At 37.2% G+C, this 14,198-nt stretch overlaps 1 protein-coding gene across 1 annotated transcript in view; it reads left to right on the top strand.

Moving 5' to 3' along the window:
- The window catches only part of hs6st3b (heparan sulfate 6-O-sulfotransferase 3b), a 49,723-nt gene extending 38,023 nt beyond the window's left edge, over positions 1–11,700 (top strand). The window contains exon 2 of the mRNA XM_039682220.2: positions 9,123–11,700. Coding sequence (XP_039538154.2) covers positions 9,123–9,837 — 715 coding nt within the window. The 3' untranslated portion in view covers positions 9,838–11,700. The remainder of the gene's footprint in view (positions 1–9,122) is intronic.
- Positions 11,701–14,198: the final 2,498 nt, after the last annotated feature.

A 14,198-nucleotide genomic window follows, 5' to 3' on the forward strand; every position in this document is an offset into this window, starting at 1 on the left:
ATATATAGTGATACTAATCTTTTAATGGCTGGTTTCCAAAGGTAATAACCAGTTAATATTTTAACATGTCTGGTCTTGGCGTAATATATCTGCTATGCTGCTGCTGAGCAAGTACAGGACTTACTACTGCCAATACATAAACAACACGCTGCTTTGAGCAAGACATGCTCTGAAAACATGCTGCAAACTGCTATAGCAGATGCTGACCAAGTGTTTGAAGGTTGAGCACGTGAGCTATTTGCTAAATCATCATTTTGCATCATCTGAGGATTTTTTGGCCAGAGGCTAAAGACTACAGTCAGTAGTAGGCGCTGTTCCGCATGTTTTCGATCTGCTCATAGAGTGTGGGATCTCACTCACAGAATGAACACATAGTGTCAGCCATCTTTTTTTGGAAGCTAAGCTAGCAGGCTCTTGTTATGTGGAGTGACTTAGTAGGTGAAAGGTGAGTTGTACTGTAGGGGTTACCATCCTCTTTTTCCTGGACATGTCCGGACATGTCATGTTATGATGTTGGCCAAAATATTAGAATTTATTGATGTATTGCTCTTAGTATTGTATTGACGCTCATTGATGTATTGCTCTGAGAAGCCTCACCCTATTTAGGCCCTACAGATGTTTGTGTGTTCTTCTGGTGTTCATGTGTGTGGCGGCTGTGAACTTTACTGCATCTGATGCAGTAAGGCCAGACATAAATCGATGTGCACATCTGAATTCGATGAGATTTTACTGCAGAAAAACAGGTGCTCTGCAGCTGAATCTAACTGCTGTATCATACAAAAAGTAATAAGCTACGAAATGCATCCTGTAAGGAGTACTAAAGAAAATGGTCTGTTTCTCTCTCTCTTTCTCACTAATCCTCTGTTAGTATCAAGCATATAGTTTGGGTACAAGTATTTGACTGTTTGGTAGCATGCAATTGGATAGACAATAGCAGAGTGTGAATGTGCCATTGTGGCTAATTACAGGGTTTTAAAACAGGTTTGAAACTGCACAGTAAGAGAACGGAGATCTCTAAATGGACTGTTTCAGTTAGCATAATGCTATTAGAAAGTACTTTTTTGTTTGGTACTTTATTCGGTTGATTGCACATAGTAGCAGCAGAATTGCTCTTTCATAGTTCAGGAGATTTAATTGAGTTATTTAATTACAAAATAAAGCTTTAAAATGATGGTGCATAGAACAATCTGAGAAGCAGAAGATGCAAGCAAAATGCTCCATTTGCTCTCGGTTTACTTTAATCTCATACTGTATAGGAGACAATTTAATGATGTTATTTTTTTTTTCGATGTGTAGCACTTTTGGTGTTTTCATTTGAAACCAGGGTCCACATTAGTTTGAGCATTGCATGTCTATCTGCAGATCCTCAGAGGAGTTTTCTAAAGTCCTAAAATTAATGCTCTGTGATATTTCATCTCTTGTTGATTCTTATTTCATCTCTCTCACCTGTTGTCATGCTTCCTGTAGTTACTGCACTCTGAAATCTGCTTTGCTGAGCTGTGTTTGGCATGTTGCCTCTAGTCAATTGACAACCGAGTGTTATGGAGATACATTGTTCCATTCCGCGATCGCTCTCCCTGGATTTAAAGAGCTTCACTTAGCTTCTGATTTCAGACATTTGGTAAACCTCAACTAATCTCTAAACACATTTGCCTGGGTGTACTTTAGATGAACGACTGGGCTATTTTTGCTTGTTTGCTACAAACTTTCCTTAAAGAAATGGTTCAGTCAAAACTATATAACCTCATGTTCTGGATATAACATGACTTCTGTTTCTTCAGAAAAGTCAAAAGATTTTAATATTTTACATTACTTTTTATATACAGTATAAACATATTTTTAAGAAATAAAACTTTTATTTCTTAAAAGTAAAGAAAACATATTTACACTATCTGAATCCATCTATATGCCCTTCACCATGTAGAAAATAGTAAATGTGTGAACAAACGACCGATTTTAGCCATAGCTTCAGCCTCTATTTGGGGGCGGGACACTTTAGAATAGAGAGCATTTGATTGAACATATAAATCTGATAAGAAGCTGAAGTGCAGAGTGATATCATTTAAAATCATTGATTCGTATCGGCAGAAGAGACTGTTAGTTTTGAATGCTTATATCTTTTATATGTGAATTTTATCATTGTTTTGAGCACACTAGCTTATAGATAACAGAAAGACTAACATATTCATACTTAAAGGGTTAGTTCACCCAAAAATGAAAATTCTGTCAGTATTTACTCACCCTCATGTTGTTCCAACCCCGTAAGACCTTCGTTCATCTTCGGAACACAAATTAAGATATTTAAGATATTAAGATCGCTCCTGCATACAGTCCATAGGCTTCTTGAGGGACTGGCTCTTGCTGTCCCCGAAAAGTCATTAAAGACATCGTTAAAATAGTCCAAGTGACTACAGGGGCTCAATCTTAAGTTTATCAAACGACGAGAACACTTTTGTGCGCAAAAAAACAACAAAAATAACGACTTTATTTCAACTATTCACTTCCTTCTCCATGAGCCTGTAAGTCAGTTAACATAGTGTGATTGCGTAGAGCTACGTCACACGTAGGCTCACTATTGGCCGACGCTGGTCATGTGTGTGTGATGCGTGTGACGTACAATAACAGAAGCTTACGCTATTAAACTAGTAACCTGACTCGTGCAGAGGGAGAATTGAACGAATAGTTGAAATAAAGTCGTTATTTTTGTTGTTTTTTTACGCACAAAAGTGTTCTCGTCGTTTGATAAACTTAAGATTGATGTCTTTAATGACTTTTCGAGGACAGCAAGAGCCAGTCCCTCAAGAAGCCTATGGACTGTATGCAGGAGCGATCTTAATATCTTAAATATCTTAATTTGTGTTCCGAAGATGAACGAAGGTCTTACGGGGTTGGAACAACATGAGGGTGAGTAAATACTGACAGAATTTTCATTTTTGGGTGAACTAACCCTTTAAAGCCAAAAAACTTCCATTTTGATTTCTTGGGGACTTTAAGAAAAATCTAAATGACCACAAACTTTTGAACAGTATAGGGTACAATGAATATATATAGAGTCCATAAATCTTAAATGATTAATAATTATGTGAATTAAACAAGTATTTTCCTAACATTTCTCTAATATGATCGTTTTGTTTGGCTGCATTAGTGAATACGTAAGTGTCAGTTATTTATATCATTTTAAACTTTAATGTCACTTTTTTTTTCAATTATTCCTACTAAGTCAAGAGAGACAATATATTTTAAGACATTTCCCAGTTATTCAGCATTTTGTGGGCAGAAATGGGTGCTTCTTGGAATGTTTGTGGGCTATGACTCAAATGCGTATTATCGAGCAGAAAGTAATAAGCACGACTCACCACAATTGCGCCTGGGCTTTGCTTGGCTGAGGTAAAGGGCCAGGCTGGAGCCGTTTGAGGCTAATATACTGTGACACTGATGGCGCTTACTATGACCTTTTTTGCAGTTTGCTTGCTTGTTCTGACACCACTTCCTGCATGTGCTTGTGTCCCTGGGACAGGCTAATGAGAGAGTGTCTGCACTCCACCCCCTCTGAAAGACGAGCCGAATACAGCTGCTGCCGGTAGGGTTGTAATCACTCCCTAAAGCCTGACACCCCTCCTAACTGTATGTGTGTGTGCTAAACCCTGGCACGTCTCCTCTCCCACACAGCAACATCATCGTGTAATGCTAGCTACTGAGTTTCCACTGACACAGTTACAAATACGATCATCACTTCTATGTAGACTTCCTCACCATTCTTTGTAGTTAATGTATTCTCACATTGGAAGTTAAAAGTAATGCAGAATGTTTCTTTTTAGAAAATTTCTTTAATCCATATAATTTACAAACATGATTACAAATAATAACTTTTTTTATTTTTTTGCACGGTGTGGGATCTCAACTGGTTCCGCCAACGGTGTGAGTTTTCCTGTTTGTCTGAACAAAGGAAAACAGGGAAGAAGTTTTTCATACATCACCAATAAAGTCTGCATAAAATCAAAATTGGTTTCAACACAAGTCCACATGAAAATCTATCCAGAGAAAAAAACGGTCTTCGTAATCTTTAGCTTTTGTTAACCTGCGCGTCGTGCGTAAAGTGTACATGGCATACATACGTGACTCTTGGAGAGATGTTTTTAAATGGAGAGACATCACTCTCGACAAGTAAGTGTTTTATGAAAAAAAAATATTATTGTGATACGGCACATCTGTATTTCATATTTTCCTAATGTCTTGTACCTTAACATGGTATCACGTGGATGAATAATTATGCAAATTATATGTAGATGAGGATATGCAAATTTAAATTAGAAGTTGTAAGCTCCATATATGGTTATTTCGGGGACGAGACACATGTGCGCACAATCTTCGGCTGACTGGGACTTATAAAGTGAATTCTGCGCAGGTTCTGGCATACGAACAGTTTTATAAATCTGAATATTATGGACACAAGTGTATCGTATCAAACCAAACCGTGAATTTTGTGAACTGTTACACCCCAATACTCGCTACTTGTAGTTAACTACTCCCCAACACTGTATATATATATATATATATATATATATATATATATATATATATAACCTATATTATATATATATATAAATATTTTATATATGAATGAATAACACATTTTCTTAAATATATACATGCATGTGTGTGTGTGTGTATTTATATATACAAAATAATTATACACAGCACACACACATTATGTAAACACAAACCTTTATTTTGGATGTGATTAATCACAATTAATCAATTAATTTTTGTACAGCCCCAATTTATTGTATTTATTGTATAGAATTGTGCGTGTTGTGAAGCCACTCCCTCTTCCTCTTCTCAACATGTTCCCGGGGGTGGGGTTTATGTACATTTTAGGGTTGGTGATGTCACCAACCCTAGAGGAATGTCATGTAGTACCTACCAGCCATTTGTTGTAGTCCTTTTCCTTCAAAGCAAATATCTTCCTACATTTAGCGTTGTAACTTTGATAATGTTGTTTATGGTCAAACAGCAACATTACACACTAACTAAAGTTAGAAAAGTGAAATGATACTTTACCACCCCTTTAAATTAGTTCCAGATTACTAGAAAACACAAACTATGTGGTCAGAAGTATACTTTAGTCAAAGCCCTTGAAAGCTTCTGGAGTCAGAAAAGATGAGAGAGAAGCAGCATTCTCTATCCTAGGCGTCTATCATCTCTGGGGGAACATCTGAACTGCCTCATTCACTATTATTCCCAGCACAGAGGCAGTCGCCACCTGCTTCAGTCCCATTCTCCATCAGACCATGACTGTGCCTATAGTTCCTCTCTCTTCATTAACTCATTGCACTGCTGCTAATAGCACTTTGGTGGCATCTGTTCCCTCATGTGTTTTTCAAACGTAAGCGCAAAATATAACAGTTGTGATCTAATTTACTGAATCTTTGGCTAAACGTCAAAATGTCAAAATCAAATATAGCTGTAACCAGTGTTGCCACAGTTACTTTGAAAAAGTAACTAAGTTATTTTAATATAGTATGCACTCCAGGCAGCTAGGAATGCATACTACACCACTCCGCGCCCCGCGTACAACCTTCACTGTCAAGCAGACTTTTGCGTTTTTACCTTTTACATGGGAACGCGGCGGTGGAGCGTTTTTTTTTTTCACTTTTTTTGCGTTTTTTAAGCCCCAAAAACGCAGTCGCCGTGTAAACGAAAGGCACATTCGATATTTCTTTTTTTTTACGTTTTCATCCGCGAGCGTTCTTGTGTAAACAGGGCCTAAGATAAAGTGAACAAATAAAAATTTACCCTATTTTCTTTTTTTCTTTATTGTAAATGATTCACTGTGGATGTTATTCCAAAAAACAAAAACAAATTTGTCTTCATAATCTTTAAAGGGCACCTATTATGCCCCTTTTTACAAGATGTAATAAAAGTCTCAGTTGACCCCAGAATGTGTCTGTGAGTGGAAGGAGTGCTGTTTTCGTGTATGTATCTTTAATTGCAAATATGTTGCGGCTCCCCACCCCGTTATCCAGAAGAGGGCGGAGCCTTTAAAGCTGTTGCCTAGTGTACTCTGCCTAAAACTAAAACATTGATTATCATCTTATATTTCTGATTTATTGGTTGAGCGCACACACCTGAAGCACATGCACAGAAAGCTGGCTGTCAGACAGCATGTCCCATGCGTGTTAAACTGAATTCTCTTTCACATCTTATTACGCTTAAACTTCCAAATACACTCAAGCTTATGTCAAAAACACATTAAAGGGTTAGTTCACCCAAAAATGAAAATTAAGTCATTAATTACTCACCCTCATTCCTTTTCTTCCTTGTTGGCCTGAAACGAGACTTCCATAGATTTCCACGACGCATGCGCGAGAACTGAACTGAAGTAGTTGAAGGAGATCGTAATTCTCACGCATGCGTCGTGGAAATCTATTGAAGTCTCGTTTCAGGCCAACAAGGAAGAAAAGGAATAGTCGAATAAAGTCGTTATTTTTGTTTGTTTGTTTGCACAAAAAGTATTCTCGTCGCTTGATAAACTTATAGTTGAGCCACTGCAGTCACATGGAATATTTAAACATTTGCTTCATTGACTTTCTGGGTCGTCAAGTGTCATTCCCTTAGGAGCCAATGTGGTAGTGATTCGGCTCTCAAATTTAATAAAAAATATCTTCATTTGTGCTCCGAAGACGAACGAAGGTCTTATGGGGTTGGTACAGCATGGGGGTGAGTAATTAATGACTTAATTTTCATTTTTAGGTAAACTAACCCTTTAAAAAAAAGGTTCACATAAACACAGTCGGTTCTGTGACTTCGGTTATGTAATGTAAACAGCAAGTTAATAAATCGCATGTGTATATTAGATTGAAAGCAGCATAATATACAGTATTTACTTAGCCCGACGTCTGCTCCATTGGGCTATGATTATGGGGTGTGTTTCAACCGAACCAGGAAAGAAAATGCCTCTGCACTCAATTGGATAGACCTACAAGTAATCAGAGCAATGGAGTACGTGACGTGTTGAATCCCATAGGGAAGGACGGAAAAAACATCTTTCCGGTCGGTAAATGCCTTGTTCGCGGTTCTCTGTTGCAGGCTGGTGATGGTGGTGTAATGGTGATGTTTTCTAGGCACAATTAAGCCCCTTAGTGCCAATTGGGCATCGTTTAAATGCCACCTGAGCATTGTTTCTGACCATGTATATCCCTTTATGGCCACCATGTACCCATCCTCTGATGGCTACTTCCAGCAGGATAATGCACCATGTCACAAAGCTCAAATTTCATTTCAAAATGGTTTCTTGAACATGACCCTGAGTTCACTGTACTAAAATTGCCCCCACAGTCACCAGATTTCAACCCAGTAGAGCATCTTTGGGATGTGGTGGAACAGGAGCTTCATGCCCTGGATGTGCATCTCACAAATCTTCATCAACTGCAAGATGCTATCCTATCAATATAGGCCAACATCCCTAAAGAATGCTTTCAGCACCTTGTTGAATCAATGCCACATAGAATTAAGGCAGTTCTGAAGGTGAAAGGGGGTCAAACACAGTATTAGTATGGTGTTCCTAATAATCATTTAGGTGAGTGTATATAAATATAACAAATTATTGTGTCTGATCTGCCTCAGTCGCCACACTATTTTAAGCATCATTTTAGCAAACTTTGATTTGCACTGGGTCCTTTCTGGCATGATGTACTGTAACACAATTTTCACCATTCAGCATTTTTTTTTTTTTTCATTTCTTCATTCAGCATACTTGTGCCTTTTTGTTTTATAAATAGTGTTAGTGCATTCACACTGTTTTTCCTTCTTAAATTTGAAGTAATTTATTCAGTATACCACTATTTAACCTACAAATGTCCTCCATGCTGCACTGCTGAAGACAAATTAATTGAGATGTGTTTAATTTTTATTTCACTCTTCTGTGGCTGTCCTCTGGCTTGATTGAGTAGATGGTCTTTCTCTGTAAAAGACGCAGTGATGCGCGTAAAAAGAATATGTTCCATTTTGCAGCCGCTCTGTGCTGAAAGTGCTATTGGATTAGCCTGCATTGTATGACTGAAATGTTGAGGTTAAATGAGAGGTTGATTAGGTTCATCACAGTTCATCAGATTTTCATTATAAAGAATAACACATAAGCTCTGCAGAATAGAGCTGTTTATTCATTATGCTAATTTGCTTACCAGAAGGCTAATTCTCTATTGATACCCTCTGGAATTTCCATCGGTTTTTTAGAGTAGGATTTTTTTTTAATACTCATTTTACTATTTTAGTTTTCAGTAATGAGTGTAGTTTATGGTACTTAAATAATCTCAATACTAATTAAATTGCTAGCAAGTTGCTAAAATGACTTGAAGTACCACAAGTGGTACGCCTGACAAATTGTAGTTTAGCAATAAGTATTAATAAAGTATGTTTTACGTTACATTTAGCGATTTAGTCCATTAAGTCCCACACTTAAAACACTTTTCAGTTTAGGTAAAATGAAACCAGTGGTTAAAGTTACTCCAAGAGACGTTCATGTTTTGTCCTATAACATGAATTACAGTAGCAAAAGGCGCATTTAGGAATGCAACATGCACCAACCTTCCCATACTTGTTATGAGAAGCCTTTATCATGAGGTCAACAAAAAAAGCACAGCAAATTGGAATTTGTATCAAAAAAATTTAAGATTTTGTCCACAAATCCTGCAGGTCTAACCTGTAATTAAGTTAAAGGTGCTGTATGTAACTTTTTTCACTCCACTAAAGCATAAAAATACCATAATATGTTTGCATATTTATGCTAAGTTCACAAACTTGCTAAGTTCACATACTTGTTTCTCTGAAAAACACTTCTACAGTGTTATTTTACTTTGAAATGTGCGTTTCCAGGCTGGAATGTTTGTTTTTGTTTTGGTCTGTGTGCATGCTGACAATTTGCCTATTTTCATTGTCATTTGCGCTTGTTCCTGTTGTGTGTGCTCAAACTGGCAACCCGTGTGAGTGCCGTCCAGACAGACTGCACCTTTAACATTACTCAGAGACTTTAAAGCCTTTTACAACATGAATTACAAACTAAATTGTTAAAGAGAAAATAAAAAGATATATTTATTAAAGTAACGTTGTGATTATCATTCCAGGAACTTCTACTATATCACCATGCTGCGAGACCCTGTGTCACGTTACCTGAGCGAATGGAAACACGTGCAGCGCGGTGCTACCTGGAAGACTTCCCTTCACATGTGTGACGGTCGCTCTCCCACACAGGACGAGCTACCCACCTGCTATAACGGAGAAGACTGGTCGGGGGTCACTTTAAACGAGTTCATGGACTGCCCTTCAAACCTGGCCAACAACCGGCAAGTGCGCATGCTGGCCGACCTCAGCCTGGTGGGCTGCTACAACCTCTCCACCATGAACGAGAGCGAACGGAACCCCATTCTCTTGGCCAGCGCAAAGAGTAACCTGAAGCACATGGCCTTCTATGGCCTGACAGAGTTCCAGCGCAAGACGCAATACCTGTTCGAGCGCACTTTCCATCTGCGGTTCATTTCAGCCTTTACACAGATCAACAGCACACGCGCCGCCAACGTGGAGCTGCGCGACGACATGCGCAGCCGCATAGAGCAACTGAATTTTTTGGATATGCAGTTGTACGAGTTTGCCAAAGACCTCTTCCTGCAGAGATACCAGTTCATTCGCCAGCGTGAGCGGCAGGAGGAGAGATTGAAGAGGCGGGAAGAGAGACGCTGGCTTAGGGAGCGCCGAGTCAACCAGAGCAAACAGCCCAGTATGGAAAACCAACCTCAGGTCACCACAACTGAGGACTATGCCAGCCAAGTGGTCCGTTGGTGATATCTCTTGGAAACATGCACTAGGTCTAGGACACAGAAAACATAATGGCCCATTTGGGGAAGAGTAGGTCACATTTTGAACTTTAGCATTCTAATGAGTTTCTTTTGTCATGAAGCCTGTTACACTGCAAAAAAAAAAAAAAAAACAATGCCATGAGCAGTATTTTTGTCTTGTGTTATATAGTAAATATTATCTAATGAATTCTTTTTAAAGATTATGAATCACTTTTCTAGTTTTTAGCATAGAAAAAAAATGAGTGAAAATTTATGCTTAAATCAACAAAGCAAAAATCGGTTGAGAAAACTTTCATTTGAAGATACATGTCTGCCATTCAAAAGTTTGGGGTTGGTAAGATTTTTTATGTTTTTGAAAGAAGTCTCATATCCTCTCTCTCTCTCTCTCTATATATATATATATATATATATATATATATAACTATATATATTTAAGGGATAGTTGACCAAGAAATGGAAGTTAGCCCATGATTTACTCACCCCAATGTCATTCTAGGTGTATATTAAATTTAAAAAATGTCCTAGCTCTTCCAAGTCATATAATGGCAGTGAATTGGCGTTTCTGTTTTGAAGTCCATAAAACTACATCTGTCCATCATAAAAGTGCTCCACATGGCTCTGGTTAATAAAGGCCTTAAAGGGATACTCCACCCAAAAATGACAATGCTGTCATAATTTACTCACCTTCAAGTTGTTGCAAACCTGTATGAGTTTCTTTCTTCTGCTAAACACAAAGTAAATATTTTGAAGAATGATTGGAACCAAACAGTTGTTTGCCACCATTGTTTGCCACCATTGACTTTTGTAGTATTTTTTTATTTTTTTTTTACAATTGAAATCAATGGTGCCAAACAACTGTTGTTCCAATCGTTCTTCAAAATTTCTTCCATTGATATTTTGCTAAATGATTAACAGCAGAAGAAAGAAACTCATACAGGTTTGCAACAACTTGAGGGTGAGTAAATGATAACATGATGAATTGAAGCAGTGCATGCCGGTTAGAAATTTTGTCCGACTTGATGCATGACTGTGACATATCCTATCAAAGTACCACAAGAGAGTAGCTGAAGTTCTCAGCCAGCGCATGTTCTCAAGAGCGGCTGCACAAGCTCTTAAATGATTTGAAATTGACCTTTCACAAAGACCCGCTCCTCATAGTTACTGTTGCTATGTCCGACAAGCCATTCCGCTCTCACTCCACATGTTCTCACACAGTGAAAAATATATTGAGGAGCAAAGAGAAAAAGGTTTTTGCAAGGTAATGCTCAAGAATGCAACACAATGCATTAAGAGCCAGGGGTACACTTTTGAGCAAGATGATGGTGATGTTTAAATTTTTATTATTTTGTTTTACATGCTAATATCTTTTTTAGCCTCTGAAGGGCAGGACTAAATTAATTAATACATTTAAAAAAAAAAAAAATTTACACCAATTTACATCCAGTTCCATCCTTAACATATGCTTCCTTCTTGAACATCACTAAATATTTGCAGGGTTTATAATGATTGTGTATGACTCCCTCACTTGTCACCAGTGCGAAAACATGGATCTCACTGTCACTGCTAGTAAGGAGTAAAATAAACTTCTTACTAGCAGTCCAACTGATTAAGGTAAAACTTCCGAAATCTCTGTGTAAACGATGAGTGACGTACTAATGCAAACGATCACTTCCGGCGCACGTGCAGACCGAAGCGCCCATGCCTTCAGATCAGTTGGACATGGCTGTGGTTACACGAGGTAAAAACGATATAAATACTGTTCGTTTTCTCACACAAACCGCTTGTTCAGTGTCTCAGGCCATCAATGTGTTCTTACATTGACAAGTCATTAAATCATGTTTAATTTGGAGTTCTCTGTGCATGCTCTTTGAGGTAAAACCCCTATACCGTCATTATATGACTGACAGACAACAACGGTTTGACAGAAAAATATCAAAATTGAAAATACTGTGGAAACAAAGACACCTACATGGATGCCCTTGAGGTAAGCTAAAACATATCAAAATAATTTCAAAGTGAACTATCCCTTTAATCAGAAAAAAAAAATTGTTAGATGAGATTCAACTTATTGTTATTGTAAGGAGTACAAGTCCAAAGCCAATGAAATGCAGCAGCTTGTTAGAAACTTACTTTTTTTTTTACATTACATTTATTAATTACAGTAAGCAAGCACAGTTTGCATTTTTATTTTGTTTCAAGAGTCTAAATATTTTTATTGTAAAACATGACAAAAATATTGACTGAGATTTTTTTTACAGTGTGGTTTCTCAAGATTTCTGAATTTCTGATTCTTTTGCAATAAAATCAAGACTGCAATGTACATAGACTGCAATCCAAAAACTGAAAAACGTGGATCTGTGCTTATTCGCCAAGCAACATCGTTGTGAAGGAATAACCTACACCACAGAGTATTATAGTGATAGTTTTTAATGCCCAGGCCTATTGACAGTAGAGATTTTCAGAAGACATCTCTGAGCTCTCTCTTTTTCTTTTCTTTTTTAAGAATCAAACTTACAGCACAGAGACAGTCTGTACTGAGAATCTGTCTCTGGTAGTTTCTCAATGATACGTTGTGCAATTCTGGTTTAACAGACACAACTACAACAAGAGCCTCATCTGTGACATACAGAGAATCGTTGCAGTTGCTACTGTAAACCATGTAAGATATATACATATATATATTTTTTTTAAATCCTTCATTGCTTTCTTTTTTTGTCAAATGATTTATGGGAGAATGAGTTGCACAACTATTTTTTATTCAAAAAAGACGGTGAGAATGGTACTCTCCATGTTTTACAATTGTAAAGTATGAACAAAACAAAACAAAATTAGCCCATCCTGTTCCCTAAGCCATAACAAGAAGTGGACTTCAGCTTAATGATTTTCAGATTAATGAATTGTTTTAAAACTCTGTTTTAGATTGAGATTGTGTGTTAAAAGTGAAAATTAACTTAAAACACATTGCTAATAACATGAGAGGCCATGTAAATAATGAATCAACATGTGAAACGCATCACATTTGTACGCCCTCTAATGGTGAATTAAAAATCACATCACAAAAAAAGTCACAAAATTGTGCTCAATTGTTCATACTTCAATTGCTTGTCGAATTATGATGGTTCAGCTCATGTTTAACTTGGAATGGAGCAATATAAAGACTTATAAAGTACACAATATAAAGTACACAAGATAAATCCAGTATGGGACTGCATTATTCTGCTAGAGAGTGTCAGAAAGACTGAATCAATGGGTCAGAATTTGTTTCGTCCCCAGGGCTGTTTCACACATTTCGGTTGTCCTCTTTAAAACGTGTACTGTCTAGGAGAATATTTCTGAAGCCAGAACTTCCAAGTCACATGGAATGGAACTCTCTTTAAATCCTTGAACCACTGGCAGTAAGAAAGCAACAACAACAACAACAAAAATAACCCCTTTTCTGGTCTGTACTTTGTATAACTTTTTAAAACTATATCCACAAATGCTGTGTGCTAATGACTAAAAGATAACATATCTGAACACAAACGTTCACATTTTTTTTATTTTCCTATACATAAAAGCAAATAAACTGTCTGTATTGCTCATTTTGGTTATGGAGAACATAGGAATGCTTGGAATACCAGAAATATGATTTTAGATCAAAAAAGAGAGAAAAAGACTGTAATGTGGAATGTTTTGTTTCTTTTCTTTTCTTTTTTTTTTTTTTTTACTTCAAATCTGTGTGTGTGTGTGTGTGTGTGTGTGTGTGTGTGTGTGTGTGTGTGTGTGTGTGTGTGTTTCTTACCCCTTTATTGTGTGGCCAAAAAAGGTTTGTAAACCAATGCAAGTTTGTGTGTGTGTTTTTGAAATATCAATGTTGCAATGTATTTTAATTGCTTTGTTCACGTAAGTGCAATATGATATTAAAATAAACTCTTATGACCCCTTATTTAACAGTGATGCTCAAATAAATATATCATATTTCTCTTAAATGGATAATTGTATTAACCCAGGCTGAAGCGCAATACGCTAATTTTCACATGAATTTTCCGTAAAGTTTTAGCTCTGCTTAAAGGTCTGGCATTATTTGTTTGCAGATGCCATTTGATTCGATATTTTGTATCTACTGTAATGTAAATGTGTTTTACAGAACGAGTGGCATTTAAATACATGTTGGGCCAACTGTGGGTAAAATCTCAAATGTGCTATATTCTCTGTCTTTGTGATTCAACCACTAGAGGGCAGAGAAGCTCCACCAATGTAATAAAATGTAACCCAATGTTTACACAGTGTCAAGAATACTGTGCTTGAGCCCTTTAAAAATGCATTTCTGCATTGATTGCTCATAAAATGTGGGTTTAACACTGCATT

This window comes from Pimephales promelas, chromosome 7 (genome assembly GCF_988280905.1).
Source record: "Pimephales promelas chromosome 7, fPimPro1.hap1.1, whole genome shotgun sequence".
In the NCBI taxonomy this organism is placed as follows: domain Eukaryota; kingdom Metazoa; phylum Chordata; class Actinopteri; order Cypriniformes; family Leuciscidae; genus Pimephales; species Pimephales promelas.